Consider the following 16,422-nt stretch of genomic DNA (forward strand, 5'->3'; position numbering starts at 1 on the left):
TCCTCACATTGTGAAACATGGGGTCACTCTTTTTCCCTCCCAAAACAGGAACGAGCTTGTGAGTCCCCTTTGAGTATCACAATGGGTGTGTTTTCTTTGGGGAAGAATTTTTTGACAGGTTGCACTGTGAAAAATTATCATCTCCTTCCTGATCAAACAGGGCTAAAGCAGGTTTGGAGCCTGGCTGGTTTCTGTATAGGGCAGACCTTGTCCTTGGAGAATGGGAAGAACTTGAGATTTGTGCAGGGCTTAAACATGCTTAAATTCTTGCATCCCTGCCGTTCTTATGTGTGTGATGAAACAGCCAAGCCTTGTGCACTTTTACTCTATGGGTTGTTCTTGCTTCTGTGCAAAGGGCACGTGTTGAGTGTCCTGGCAGTTGTCCCATTAGCAGGCGTTTCCCATAGTTTCCCTCACAGAAAATGACTTTTGCTATATGGGGAGGGAAGGGAAGGGAGCTGTGAAGTGCAAGTTTAGCACATGAAGGAACAACATTTTCCCCAGTATAGCAGGGTAGTGAGCTCTTGATAAAACTCCCAGAGGTAATATATCTGCTTTTCTATGTCAGTCTTCTATTCTGACCTCTTGCTGAGGAAAGGAGAGGACTTTCCTTGGCTGGCTCACCCTTCTGTCATCAAGAAACCAATTTCTGCCACCTGGCTTGATGGCTGTGGGCCCAGGACAGATTACCATCTTCACTCTCTATCGTCTCTCTTTCTTTCCTCTTGGAAGTCTTCTTTAGATCATATTTTCCCCCTTACCCTCCTTAATTAAAAAAATACAAACACATACACAAAATCTCTATTCTGACACATCTTTCCAGACTACACATACATTCTCCATGTTAATTCTTCAGGGGTTAATAGGTTCACTTGCAAAATTTCACTCCCTCTCCTCACACTTGTCTTTCCCATTCTGCCATATGTGTCCTAAAATCTGCCTTTCAGTTTAGGACTTGTTAACGTTCCAAATAAAAATGTAGCTCTGAAATCTACATCATCACAACATCCTGCACTTAAATCATCTGAATATTGGAGAGCATAAAGGAGATTTTACCCATTTTCTCTGCCTGCAGTGATGTAGTAGGAATCCAATGGGCTTCTCATAGACAATTAGGGCATGCATCGCTTAGCTCCAATGTAAATCAGATTACATGCTCAGGTAGTGGATTACTTGCCTCGTTGTGCTCTTCATGGGATCCAGTAAACAGGTCTAGAAAGGCCTTCATTGCTGGGTGATGTTTTGGATGCGTTCATACGTGTCAAAATCTATATCATAGACTTCTTGGGAGTGGTGAAATAAGGTCATAAAAGTTTTGACTCTGAGGTCACTGAAGTCAACTCACTTTATTTTCCTCTCAGTTCAGAGTTAAAACAAAATAAATGAAGGTGTGCATGGACTGTATTGTTATGAAATGTTTGCTTCTTATCTTGTAATTTCCAAGGCTAAAACAAACCCTGTATTATTTTTGCAGTCTTTGCTTAATACTCCAAATGCCTAGTTTCTTCTTAATATATTTTTTCCCTTTACAATGTAAAAAGATGTAAGAGCTATTCCTAGTGCACAATACGTAAATACAAACCTGCTAGAATCTGCTTATTTTGTGATACAGAATACATCCAGTTACAAGATAACACATCTCTACAAGCAGCAGAAGATATACTAGTCTGCAGTAAAAGCACTAGTAAGAATAAGGAATCCTATAAGGATACTTCTAGAGCTTTGTATTTGAAAAAAGTATAATAAGATGGTCTGGCTATATATTTTGTGTAGCTAATAGCCTTGAGAAGATAGCTAGAAGCAGGGCTGATGAAGGCAGTGAGAGTATGCAGCATCAGTAAGGACTGAGTCATTAGTGCATACTTTCAGATAGAACAGAGGACAGAAACAATTTTTCGTGATGAGGTCAGACCACTAAAGTATTTCTGTATAGTTACTTAAAAAGTGTCATAGGCCTCCAGGTTGTGCTCTGAAATACACACTTGCAAACCAGCTCCTTGAACTGCATCAGTCCAGTCTTGTGCGCAAGCTGGTAAACTCTGCTGAGAGGTGATATATAGGATTTTGTCTTCAGTCTTGTGCTACTTTGGTTAGAGAGCTTCCTGACTACATCTGGTTCAGAGCATGGCCAGAGGAAGCAAGTGGCTATTTGCATCTTGTTCTGTAATGAGAAAGGCAAAAAAGAGTCTGCACTGTTGGGGAAGTTGCAGGGGGGTGAGGGGGGCAATTTGTAAGCTTTCTGGCATTGAAAATTGGAAAGAGCTTTTTTCCCTGTATATTCAGGCAAGATGACTTAAGGAAAGCTGTGGGTTATATCCCCTATGTATCTATTTTAATATCATTCCTATTGTGTTATGCCAGTTTATACAAGCTGAAGTCTAGGAATGTGAGTGATTGATTCAAATTACAAAGTAAACAGGGGAGGAAGTTGGTGAAATCTGATGTTATTTAGGGAAGGGCATCCTTAAAACTGTGTTGCAGTGGGAGGTTGGAGACACTAGCATCTGCTCTGTGGACAAATTTAGTTATAAAACCTGGTTCCCTTATAGTCAGTGGAGCATACCTATCAAATCTGGGCCTTAGCTCACTTGGTTTCCATGGAAGGTTTTCATTTTGTTTGAGCAGAACTGGAATTTTGACAGAGGTGCTTGATTATAATAAATGGAGCATTCCTATCAAATGCACGCAACTAATGAATCCATGGGTAGGCTCCATTAATTTCAATATAGTGCTAAACGTGTTAAATGTTGTAAGAGAGAGGTTGCCGTGTGTGCGCACTTTATAATTTTCTTAATGCTAAATTTCAGCTGATTTTAAGTTCTTTTTTTTAGATTCCATAAAGGAGTGTTTTCATATTTAGAAAGGTAAATAAGCATCTATTCTGTGGCATAAAAAACAGGGAAAAAAATCTGAAAATACATTTTTTAGTAGGATCTCCCATTCAAAAGTGGCTTCGTTTAATGCTGTAATTTTATTTGTTTCAGGCCCAAAAAATATCTTTGCCAATTATAATCACAGAACAATTTTTGCTTTTATACTAATCCCCTTCTCCCTCCCAAAATAAGATTTCTGATATATAAGAAAATGACAAAAATAAACAGCCTAAACAGCAATATTATAAACATGATGGTATAATTTGCATTCCAATTTTATAGCGCACCATTTCCATGTATTTCCGTGACACATGTCATATCAACATATGCTAATTTAAACTGCACCTATTTTTCAAAATACTGTCAACCCTAAATTTGGTCCATGGAGTTTTAGGAAACCTAAGTTTCAACACAGGTTAAGTAGGTGACAAGCAGAGTGGAAGAGTGTAAGAGAGTTAAAATGGACCGTTCTTCCTCTGTTTAGTACCCTTGTGAGGAGCAGGAGTGAATTGGACAGTATGTAATCCCATTTACATCCAGTTAAAGAAAGTTATCTGGTCTTTTCTGTAGCCGCAGTTTTATACATCCCATCTCCATCCTCCTGTACTTCCTACAGACTTGCATCAGCCGAGTGCTTGATAGGAAATCAAATCCCGCTGTAGGTTTAACAGTAAGGGAGTACAAGCAGATTATCAATTGACTCTCTTAATCTCTCTTGCTGGGACTTTGTCTTTCTTTAAGGATTATCTCCATGGCAAGATAACCACCTTAGTTGGGAAAAGAAAGGCTCGACTTTCCTTATAACACTTGCACTGTTCAGTGTATGTACATCAACATATATAATGGATCACAGAAAAGCCATGGCTTTGACTTTTACTGAGTTGAAAACATCAAAGTTTGAATGTTTTCATCCAAGTTAACCCATCTGGTAAAGCTGTTCCAGTGCACTGGAGTATAGAATTTTCTGTTGATATCTGGTTTGAATGTCTCAAGCCACAGTTGTTGCTGTTGTTTGTGGTTTTACACTCTGAAGAGTTTTTCTCCACAGTTTTTTAACTCCCATTCAGGTGGTGGTGGGCTACGATTAGATCTTTCTTGGCTTCATAACCTACATGAAACAAATGCACATCCCTCAGCCTTTCATTCAAGATTTCCTTTAGGTTCCAGCTGCTGTGGTGGTCTGCTGCAGAGCCCTTTCCTGCTTCTTAGCAGCCTTCTTGAGGTGTGGAGAGGAACTGTGAAGTGTGAGGGGAAACCTGGGCACATTATTCCAGCTGCTTTCTTACCAGCACTGAGTAGAGAGGGATAATAACTTTTTTTGATCTGCTGGCCATACACTTAACATAGCCAGTGTGAAATGTAGTTTATCTATGATCAGAGAGTATGCTGTTAGCTCATTTTCAGCTTGGCACCAACCTCCAGGTCCTTCTCAGCAAGGCAAGATATCTATAAAGATATATATATCCTTGGGTGTGGGGGGAATGCAATCTTTAAAACCAGCAATAACTGCTTCCTCCTCTTCCCTTTCAAAACAGAAAAATAATCCCTCTGATGCCTCCTTGTGAGTATGCAATTGGAAAGAATGATAATGTTGAACCAGGAAACAACTAAAATCTGTTTTTTCAAGGTATCTCCAGGTAAAGCAGAGTCTTTAAAATCGATTCCCAAATTCTGTAACTGTTAGTAAAAGTAGCATATTTACTCCATAGTATAAAATCTCAAGCTTTCCAAGAATATTTTCACAAAACATTTAAATACAAAGTTAAAATAGTAAGGAAACTGTCATTGCTGAGTCCTATATATGTCTACGTATTGTTACAAGAAAAATATATAGAGCACAGAAGCCAAGCACTTTCTTCTTTTGGCATTGGTTATAAAAAAAGAGGTCTCTTTTCAACTTTTTTTTAGAACATTCCAAAGTAGGGTGGCTGTTATGTATGAATCTTTTTGCTGAAAGGAATTTGAAAAGAACTGTAAACAAAACAACCCCCCTTTTGATATAAGTGGAATTTTGTTCAGTACCAACTGTTAGGAGCCATTAGATGATAAATAGGCAGATTGGATAGATGTTTCTTGAAATCCCACATAGTATGCAGAACATGCTTTCATTGTGCTTCCTTGGATTAAAAGATAATATGCCTTATTTGGAAATATGATGATCAGTTCTGTTAAATCATGTTCAATCAGCTTATATAATTACACCTATATTTTTTATTCATTTCAGATTTCAGAGACCTATGCCTTCCTACCGAGAGAAGCGGTGACACGATTTCTAATGAGCTGCTCAGAGTGCCAGAAAAGAATGCATTTAAATCCAGATGGAGCGGATCATAAAGGTAGTTTTAGTGTCAAATAGTGGGATGTAAAGTAATTTTATTTCTAATACCCACTTATATTTTCCTAGCTTAAGTGAGGGTTCATAAAAATTTGGTAGACTGGAACAGTTCAATAAGTCAGATCATCTCATTTACTTAAGTTGGAAGGTAGTGAATCTTCTGCTTTCACTTAAGGATGGAGTGTAATACCATATGCACCCTTGATAGAAAGATGATTTTATCTGGAGGAAACAATTTATTTTGCTATAGAAATGTTTATGTTGGGGTGTAAGAATAAGGAATAGATAGGGTGTATGTGCTGGAGTCACGTGGGGTCGAAGAACACATCACTTTTCAGGGTTTGAACTTGTTTTTGCTTTTTCTTTGGGAGACTTCCATCTGTACAGCCTAAAAAGAGATTGAAAATACCAAAGTTAGAACTAAATGACATAACAGTCTGACTTTGACTGCAGAGTAGGCTGACATAGCCTCCACAATTAAGATATAATGCATAATAACTATTTTTGTTGCAGATAATGGAAAACCTCCAACTTTGGTGACCAGTATGATTGATTACAACATGCCCATTACTATGGCTTATATGAAACACATGAAGCTGCAGCTACTGAATTCACAACAAGATGAGGTAAAACCAGAAATCTTTTAAGTTTGGTTTTCTGTTAAAATCTTTAAGGCAAAAACCTTAATAAGTAAGAATAGGAGTTGCTTTTGAAATTTTGAATAAAAAGAGAGAAAAAAGATGGAAGAGAAGTAGACTGAGAATCAAGCTTCTTCAGAGAGAACTGAGGTTGAATTACATTTATTTCTTCTCAAAAATAATTTTCTTTCTGATTTATTCGGGTTTTTTCCATATCTTAAGAAGTGCTTCATTAAATGAATGGCACCTATTGAATTATTTGTAATAACCTCATTTTGCTAAAAATTTGTTCATTTACCATTTGAACTGCCAAATAGAAACTCAGCTATGTGCCAGCCAAAAAACAGTTCTGCATTCTTTGTTTTTCTGCCTGACTATATTTTTAAATAAAAAAAAACTTTCAAAATCAAACTTAGCAGCTGAATTATGTCAAGACTCTGATTGACTCTCCCAACTTCTGCAGAGTCAGCCAGATTTGTTTTCCTAATAAGTACGTATAGACTATTGGTGGAGATTTCATGAATCATTCAACAGTCCATAGAATGGGGATTTCATCACTCTTCTAGAATATCAAGATCCTTTTTTTGCTTTTACCTTTTTTTTTTTTCAGTTGGGGAGTGTGTAGGGAGAGATTCCCAACTCAAAGTTCTTTGTGCACAAATACATCCTGATTGTTTTTCCCTCCTATTGAGTCCTGCATTATGTGCTGCCCCTTTTCCGGGATCTGGCAGCAGGGTTTCAAGTAGCAGGAGAGAAGCAGCTTTATTTCTGCAGTGGAGTTAGGACTTAAATGACTCCTTGGTTTTTCCACTTCTTCCCTTTGAGAATTGCTACTTCCACAACAAGGTCAAATGCTCATGCTGCATCAGGGCCACCTGCCACACTGCTTCTATTGCCTGAATGTTTTGGTGTAGTCTTTCTAGTCTGATGACTGAAATCTTTGTTAAACCAGTTTTTCATCTAGACAAACCAGTGGCAATGATATGGAGGCAGCAGGAAGTACCATTGCTTAGTATTCCTCTGACAGCTCAGTTTTGCAGCTCTGTTGTTACTGTGTATGAAATGCCTGTGGTACCAGATTTATGAAAGTAATTTTTATATGTTTTAGTAATAATGTCTTTTCCAGGGCAGCGTGGGCACCAGAAAAGTTCTCAGGACAATCTTTGTGTCTTTTCTCAAAGCAGAGTTTTGCCAAGATTTGCTTTTTTCCCTGGGCCATACATTTGTTGTCCTGAGAACAAAATGACAGTGAAAATATTGTAGCAAAGCAGCAGGATTTCTGGTTTAAACTATTTCATGTACTTAAAAACATGCTTGAATCTGTAGGAAAGCTCTGTTTCCAAGGTTTCATCTATCATATCTGTGTTCTTGTGGAGGGGGTGGAATTGAGACAGGAGTAAACTTGGATCCCACAACTAGCTAGCACAATGACTGAAAGCCTCCTAATTTTCTCATTCTCGATTCAACATTTTTAAGCTGAGGCCATCGATGAAAGGGAAACAGGCTTCATCTAAAAGGAGAATTCATCACTGTGTGGAAATTTAGAGCCATGCTGCAGCTAGTATAAGGATGCCAGCTTTTCTTCCCATGCCTGTGTGTCCATGAAGATTCAGATACATGTATACACAGTTTGGGAAGTGAGGTGGAGATATTCTGCAGAGTGCCTGAGGCAAACAGAAGCTGCCTATGTGTGTCATTTTATACCTATGCAAGAGTCAACCAGAGCTCCCTTTCTGGGAGCCTGTGAAAATTGCCTGACCTCACAATTGAAAAATGTAAGCTGCTGCTTGCTGGTTCCTGCAGGATTCAATGAGAAATACCCCTGTGTTTTAATAGAGGCACAGCATTCCAGAAGGTCTGGGGGCGTTTGTTTCCTTATATTGCTCTTTGAACAAGCAGTGTTCATTTTCCGTAAACTTCAGAACCAGCTTGCCTGTGCCCCAGCCCTGTCTGTCTGGGGCAGGAGGCACCACGGTTCTTCTGTGAGGGTGGTGTTTGGGTGTTTGCTGCTGCTGTAACTGGGGTCCTCCTTCCTTATGTAGGGCAAGACAGATAGGTGCCTGCTAGAGAAGCTGTCACTCTTCCATTTAGTTTTTTACAAATCGTTGAGAACAAGGTATGTTTATTTCATTATTTGTCATTGTCCTGGTGTGACGGTGCAGAACGTCATTGCCTTGTGTGTTGGCCTACTCTTGCTCCTGAATGGCACTTGGCAGTGCTTCATCCCAATTTAACGTGAGTCATGACTGCAGGGAACTTGCTTTCTGAAAACAAGAGGAATGCCCATGCAAACTGGAAACATTGCTGAGACTCAGAAGAGGAACTGATTAAAGGGCTAAGCACTCAGAAAGAAGAAAGCAGCTATATTCACATCTGTAGTAACCAGTTCATAACAAGTACACGGTAAATCATATTCTAAAGACCACTGTTTTACAATGTCAATTCTGGTGAGCAACCTAGAAAAATAGTCAGAATTCTGTCAGTTCTGGTTTTGTTAAAAAATGTAAAAAAATTAATTGGAGAAATATTTTAAACTGACCTTCAGGGGATTATTTGACATATTTTTTTCCAAGTTCTTTAAAATGCTTTTCTTCATAACAGGAGTAACCATCTCAGCAAAGTTGTTACTGTCACCTTAGGTTTGTACCTTGCCTCAGTGATTGACAGAGCAAGACTTGTGGATGCTTAATTTTTAATCCATGAGCGGACACATGAACTTCATTGGGACTGAAGCAACTGAAGTCAAACAACTGTTTGAACATTTTCTGGACTAGGTCCAAAACTGTTTTGCTTTTATAAATGGGGACAATGATCAGGACTTTTGACTTTTCCCCTCTGTTGTCATCCCTAGTTAGCTGCTAGGGACATAAGTAATTAAACTTGATGGATAAATCATATTAAAGATGTATAATGTAAAATAAATTTGCAATGATTCTCATGTGATTATATTACTTTGGTTTGCCATTGACTGTCATTTGACCATGCTCAGAACTGTTATAAGCTGTATAATTTTCACAGATGCTTCTTTAAACAGAATAACAGTGTAAGGGTGACATCATGTCAAGGGAGTTTGATACTGGATTCTTACTAGGTCAAGTTGTCATTTGGAAATGTCTTAATGTGAGTAGTTGTTATGGTTTAACCCCAGCTGGCAACTAAGTACCATGCAGGCACTCACTCACTCCCCTCCCTGCTCTGGTGGGATGGGTGAGAAAAATCAGAAAGAAGTAAAAACCCATGGGTTGAGATAAGAACAGTTTAATAATTTAAACAAAGTAAAATATACTACTACTACTGCTATTACTACTACTGCTACTACTAATTGTAATGAAAAGGAGAGAGGGAAGGAGGAATAAAAACCAAGAAACACACGTGATGCCGAATAGAATTACTCACCACCCACTGAATGATGCCCAGCTAGCCTCCCAGCAGCAGTTGGCCCCCTCTGACCAACTCCTCCCACTTTATACATTGGGCACGATGTTCTGTGGTATGGACTATCCCTTTGGCCAGTTTCGGTCATCTGTCGTGACCATGCTCCCTCACGGCTTCTTGTGCACCTGCTTGCTGGCAGAGCTTGAGACACTGAAAAGTCCTTGGCTTAGGGTAAGAACTGCTTAGCAACAACTAAAACATCAGTGTGTTATCAATATTATTCTCACACTTAATCCAAAACACAGCACTGTACCAGCTACTAAGAAGAAACTTAACTCTATCCCAGCCACAACCAGGACAGGGTCATTAACAGCATTACAGACCTCACTTGGAAAAGTAGAGGCAGGGAATGTAGAGAGGTCTCCTCAATCTAATTTGAATAACAAGGACTTATGGGGTCTCTAGTTACCAGTACTTTTTTGAAAAATACTGCGGAAACAGTTAGGAGAGTGGGGTAATGGAGTATCCTCATAGTTGAACAAGCTGCATTTGTCATATTATCATAATGCAATGTTTTCCTTGCTCTTCTTTATGTGTTCTGCTTGTTTGCTTATATACACAAAGATTTGGCATGATTACACTACACACCACGTGTGAGGGAAACAAATGGAAGGAGAGTGAACTGCACAGATAATGTGAAGAGTGTATCATGTTTTCTGACATGTCTCTGGATCTTTCCATTTGCAGGATGAAAGCTCTATAGAAAGTGATGAGTTTGATATGAGTGACTCAACTAGGATGTCAGCTGTGAACTCCGACCTCAGCTCAAATCTGGAGGAGAGAATGCAAAGTCCTCAGAACCTCCAGGGCCAGCAGGATGGTAAGGCTCCCATTTCCTATGGAATATGCAGCATTACCTTGTCTTTTTTTCCCACTCTGTGCTTTCATTTAGTACCTGCTGTGTCCTTTTCTTCATGGTGTTTCATTAGGTAATTTGAAATATATGTTCCCTGTATCTCAGCATGAAGAGAACGAAGTTGGGTTTTTTGCAGGCTAATTTATTTGTTGCTTAGGCAACAGGTGAGTGCTTCAACCATTATATATTAAGTACTATTATTTTACCATATATATATATGTGTAGTGTGACCATACACAGGCATAAAAGGAAATTAAACTTAAACCTTTCTGAGGCAATCCAAAAAGCTGAGAAAGTTGTTTTTACTGGTTGAAAGGAGGGAGAGTAGCATGACAGAAGATAATATTTGAGAGATAGGAACTGGGATGTAATATTCAGAAGAAAGGATGAAAATGACAAGCTCCAGTAATGAAACAGAGGTAAGAGAAAAAGGAGTGAACAGCATTATGAATTTGAATGTTAACTATTTCTTGGTTACAACACAAAGCTAGTTTCTTAGTCAGAGATGAAAGTTTTACTTTGCATATAAGTTACATAGCTGTGTAGTCTTTGATTTCAGCCCTTGTTATAGAACCAGTTAGATTAGCCTGGTCTGGAATGAACTTTTTCCTTGGTTATGGAGCTCACAAGTAACCTGTCTACTACAGACTGTGGCAGTCTGTAGTCGTGGGCTCATGAGTGGCACGTGAATCCACAACACCCAAAAAGCATTCTATTGGTATTAGAAACAACACATTGACATCCTGTACTTGGTAATTTCCTGATCATGTGTACCAATTTAGAAGTGCTTCTTATATTTCTCTAGAAACTAAATATATGGGATTTGACAGTTAACCTGGATTCTTTGCAATTTATGCATCATGGTGAATTGCTAGTTGGTGAGATATTTAGATGAGTGTGGTGCATAGTGGCTGATAGGATCTGGTCATGGGTAGGACCTTTTGTTGGGTAGCTCTCTGGACAAATAAAGGAGTAGGATGTCTATGATAATTTGATAGGCCAGGTTCTAACCACAGCTGCCTTTTGTATATGTGTCCTCAAGCTACCACAAAATTTGTGCAACTTTTAACTTAATTTCTGTCAATGTATGTTCACTAAAGGAGCAGTTTTGATGCATACGATGTATGGAAAGCTAGGTCTTGTTCCTGTTGAAGTTTGACTTTTCACAGGGCTAATATAATAATATTGCTAAGTTAGAGGTTTCAGGGATACTTAGGAAGGTGGCATTTTTATGTATCTGGCTTTCAGTGCAATACTGTGCTGTACAGGTTGTGTACTCAATGTTTCATATATATAGTGTTTCCTAATAGTAATTGTATGCATGAGTATGTCTGAAATAAAAACTATATCTCAGTACGGTAACCTGTAAAGAAATGCCTGTCATACATGTCTTAATACCTGCTGCAACCAGATTCAAGTGCCACATCTAATCATATTAGAACATAAGTATGAATGATAAAATGCCGCAAATTTGTCACTTGCTATTTGAAATGAATGGGAAATAAATGCACTGTGGTCTTTGAACTGCAGGTAGTGTGATCTTACAAAATGGCCTTAAATCTCTCAGCTTTCCTTCTCTTCCTCCCAGATGGTACTTGCACACCTTCCTAAAGCAATCCTATTTTTTGCTTCATCTTCTGCTAAAGCATCTGCTGATAGAGGGATTTGAAATAGCAATTCTCTTCTGGCTTCATGGTTTTCCTTTGCTAGCTGTTGTTAGGTAGCAAACCTAGTGTGGCTAGTTAGAGCAACACTCTTGTTTCAAATGTGGGAGAAGAGGCTGAAGAAGGAACAGAAAGACATTAGAGAAGGGGGGACGTGAGAAGAATGATAGGAGAGGGCAGGAAAAAAGAAGATCAGAAGAGAAAGATGAGTATGAGGGATGAAGAGATAGAGGTGGGAACAGAAAGGTGGGAAAATAAAAGGGAACTTAAATGAACTTAGCCGTACTATTCCTTTTGATGTCACAGGCTGCACTGTAAAATTTCACAAATTTATACAGAATTATAGCACATACCCCCCAAAATCATCACCAAAGCATGAATCTGTGTGTCTAAAGTGATTCTTGCTCCCTTCCCTCAAACATTCTGTATGCCTATAGAAGTTTATGTCAGCCATCACATTCAGTCCATAAAGACACTTGGCATTTGGCTCATCTGAAATGTGTTTGCTGCATTCTGGCAGGTGAAAACTTACTGTTGTGTAAGGTTGCCTGTGCACACAGTTGGAAATGGTGTCTGTGGCAGAATGGGACAGCACAGGTCTTCTGCTGCCCCAAGCATGCCCTCTTTGGGAGAATGATTTGCTAATGGGAATCATTAGGAAAACTGCTGCCTGGGGTAGATTAGTGGCAGGTCCAGTGTACCTAAAAGTGATGTGTTTTTTCACTTTGCTTACCTGGCTTTCCATGTGAGGTAGCATGAGAATATTTTCGGTCACCCATTGTTTTTTTCCCAGGGATTTCAACTGGTTTTGGTACTAGAATATAAACAGAGTCTATGTACCCTAGAGGAACATAATAGTGAGCTGGGCCATGCCACTGAGGGACAGATGGAGGCTCCTCTTCTGGTTCAGTTTGTCAGAGCATCAGAATGCTGACACTGTCTACGAAAAAGGATTAAGATGCTTTCATACCCTTGTCCCTTGAGGGTATACCTGCATCCTTTTTAGACAGGCATTGGTCTTTGGGACTCCATTAGAGAGCTCATTTGACCTGAGGTTTCTGAAAGTCTTCCAGTCTAATACTGCGTCCTGTTTCTCATGGTTAGGTTGTTTAAACTTAAATAGAACAAAGGGAAGTATGAGAGCAACTTACAGTATCAGCTGAAAGCAACAGACTTCTTCACCCAGAAATGCCATGGTAGGTAAGAAAAATGCTGAGGAGGACACAGAGATGGAAGGTGCATATTTGCTCACAGTAGGTGGGTGCTGGTACTGCACAAAAGTCCTGGGCTCTGCAAATGGACTGAGGCTTCATAATATTCCTTGTATGAATATTAGGTTGAAAGGGAACAGGGAATTGAGGAAGAAATGAAAAATGGGGAGAGTCAGTGCGTTGTATCCGTGGTACTGAAGTTGCCACAATACTGCTAAGGACAGTTTCCACTTTAAATTAACCTTTGTACACTTTTAAATAACAGGACCTTGAGTCACACCTGCTGAGGAATGGCTGAAAATAGCATCCTGAGCACCTGAAGGGCTGCTGTGAGGATGGGGAGGGATTTGGAAAAGGGCTGCTGCTCTTCCCTGGGGAGTTAGAAAAGGAAAGCGTCTCTAATTTGTAATTGGTCCATTCCCCAGCTAGTAATGGGCTACGGCTCTCTGCTTACCAGTGCCTCAGAGGTGTTTTCTGTAGCAGCCAGCTGGTAATAGAGCTGCAAATTGCAAATTTGCACCCTCTCTCCTTGCTTGCCCCTATTTTCTTGCTTTCCCAGACATACCACAGCTCAGTGTCCTAAACTGTCCTAATCTCAGACTACAGACAGCAGGCAAGGTTTGCAAACTGAGCTGGAAATAAAGGAGCTTGTATTTTTCTTTTTTTTAAAGTTAGTGGTTCAAGCTGTAAAAAAATGATTTTTTTTTACCAAAAACTGTTCTCTAGATAGATCTGTTAGAGGAGCAGAAAGAGCTTCTACCATGGGACTCTTGTTGCCCTTGCCTGTTAGCTGGAGCCCTGTGCAGAACAGCTGTGTGTGCTTGCTTCTGCGCAGTGGTGGTTCATTAGTTGCCAAGACATGAGAGATGTGTAGGGGGATACTCTGATTAGAGGAAATTAAGAACATGCACAACTCTAGAAGTGAGAAGAGCTAAGTATAAATTTTACATTGCATTTTTGTTTTGTTTTTCACTATGTGAGCTATCAAGTAAAAATCAGGGATGAGACTACTTGACTGTAACTCAGTGAAAGAAGCAGGATTAATTTATTTTCAGTATTTCTCACTGTACTAAGGTACATTAAAACATATCAGTGCTTTGTCTGGATTTAGGTGGAGGGACTGTGTTCTCTTCAATCTAGCTTTTATAGTTACATATTCATAGATAACTGCATCTCACAGGCACTATATGGAGACTGTGCTTTTAGCAGTTAGCTGTGACAAAATATGTCAAGATTCAACCTTTAACAGAGGTTGTGCTATCACTTTAGCTGTGGAGATTACTGATAAGCTTTTCCTGGTTGTATTTTTTTTTTCAATTTATGGAAAATTGAGCAATAATAATATCATGAAATGGAGGATTATGCCTTCAGGTAGTTTGTGGTCACTTGGATGGTGCCAGTTCTCTTTCCCCAGCATGTTCAAATTGCCAGCTTTTTATACAACATAGATGTAGGAAACCTAGCTGTTTACATTAACTATTCCTTTCACTCATTTGGTGGTTTTGACAGATACAAGTACTGGAGTCAGTCATCTAAATACCTGGTTTCTGCATCGAAGCTATAATCTTTACACAACGGCTTCACTTGAAACAAGTAACATTAGATGATTAAGTTGTCAAAACTGAGTGTGCAAGGGTACAGACTTGCTGTTGGTTTACATCTCTGAACTGAGTCCAACCAAGTATTTAATCCATCTTCCCATTCTGAAGCGGTTTTACTGTCATACTTCATTCTGCTTTTGTCTTTTTTCCACTGTAACCTGGACTCCCTGTCTTAAAACATTGACTTTTCTTTTTCTCAAAGCAATTTAAGTGCAAGATATGTGAGTTCAAATACAAGCTGCAGGCCAAAGTGAAGACCAGTTGGTGAAGGAGCATAGTGGAGTAAATTGTCTCTTCTGTTGCCTATGTATTGGCCCTGCTCTTGATCTTGAGTAAAGTGAGTGGTAAAAAAGTTGACATGAGAGCAGATGATTTCCAGCACTAAATCCGTGGCAACTTTTTTGTTGGTAATTAACCTTTTCAGTGGAAAGGTTATTTTACATAAATTTTAAAAATCAATTTACATCGATAGGTATTGTGCTTTTAATTTCTGTTCAAGCACTGAAAGGTTTTAGAAATATGCTTGTTTTGTATGAGGCCCAAGTCCACTTGACTTCAGTAAAGCCTCACTAAAGATTAGCTGAACTGTTTGCAGAGTTTAGGTATCTTTTACTTAAAACCTTTACTTCTTTAGTCTTCAAAATAAAGCACCTGACATTTCTGTGGTATATGGGATAGAATGAAATTACCACACATAATCATAAAGCCTTATTAAAATATTAAATATTAAAATATTAAAATATTAACATTAAAAATAAACTCAAAAGCAGTCTGTTAGTTTTCCTACATGCAATCTCTTATACTTTTAGAAAGCCTTTTCATTTGGGGGATTTTTTGTGACTTCACTGGTTTTATTTGCCATCTGTACATCTATACTAGCAAAGTTTTAATGCTAGTAGAGTTGCTTATTATGCTTATACATTATAGAAGACATTGGACATACAAACTTAAGAAGCATTTTACTCCAAAGAAAAAGGTAATTTTTGCTTAATAGTGAGGGTTTGGACTCATTGAGAATGTTAGCTTATAAAGACGATAGAAAAACAATAACTACCTTTTTTTGAAAATTTTGGTAAAATGGCAGATCATTTAAAATTACAATTGAGCTAGGACCAAGAGATATGACTGAATTTTGTGATATATTCAGACCTTCCAGTCTTGCTCAGGCCACTGAAATTTGCAACATTTTGGGCAATAATCTCACTTCTTATGACTAAGAGTGAAACAATAAACACTAGTTTTCTGAAAGAGATCTAAGATACCTGCCTATCTCATGGCAGTGGAAAAGGAGTACAGATTCAATGATCTTTGACGTTTTTGCCAACCTTAATGATTCTATGATTTTATACAGTAATGTCCGGGCAATACTAGGAATACAGCACCTTATGCATAGTCTTTTGTGATCTCACTCCAACTTCCCTGAAAAGGAAAGCCTACCTGGATGAACAGGTTTTATCTTTCTCCTATTCTGGGAAACAGAACATAGGCAGCAGAAGCTGTGAGGGCAACAACTGCATCCCAAAGACCAGGGCTGAGACAAGCTGGCAAGAGAGAATGAGGAAGGTCTCTTCTTCATCTACCCGGCAATCTGCTCTGAGGATAAGCAAAGGTCTCCTCTCTCTGCAGCTGTCGATCTGTCACCTTTTGCAAGCACCAGCTTTGTTACTGAATAAAGCAGAAGACAGCACAGTCACACATATATATTTCTGAGTAAGTCTGTTTATCTCACAGATATCAAAATCACAGAGGTTTCTTTAGACAGGTAGTTAGTTAAAATATGTTGCTCTGTCTGTGAAAATCAGTATCGTC

The 16,422-nt window shown here is 38.9% G+C and overlaps 1 protein-coding gene across 5 annotated transcripts in view; it reads left to right on the plus strand.

Moving 5' to 3' along the window:
- Positions 1–16,422, plus strand: part of NOL4 (nucleolar protein 4) — a 188,655-nt gene that overhangs the window by 39,960 nt on the left and 132,273 nt on the right. For all 5 annotated transcript variants that reach the window (XM_027674424.1, XM_027674443.1, XM_027674408.1 and 2 more), the window contains 3 exons: positions 5,098–5,209; positions 5,722–5,834; positions 9,969–10,101. In XM_027674424.1, coding sequence (XP_027530225.1) covers positions 5,098–5,209; positions 5,722–5,834; positions 9,969–10,101 — 358 coding nt within the window. The remainder of the gene's footprint in view (positions 1–5,097; positions 5,210–5,721; positions 5,835–9,968; positions 10,102–16,422) is intronic.

Source organism: Neopelma chrysocephalum, unplaced genomic scaffold, assembly GCF_003984885.1.
Source record: "Neopelma chrysocephalum unplaced genomic scaffold, ASM398488v2 Primary Assembly neopelma1_22, whole genome shotgun sequence".
Classification (NCBI taxonomy): Eukaryota; Metazoa; Chordata; class Aves; order Passeriformes; family Pipridae; genus Neopelma; species Neopelma chrysocephalum.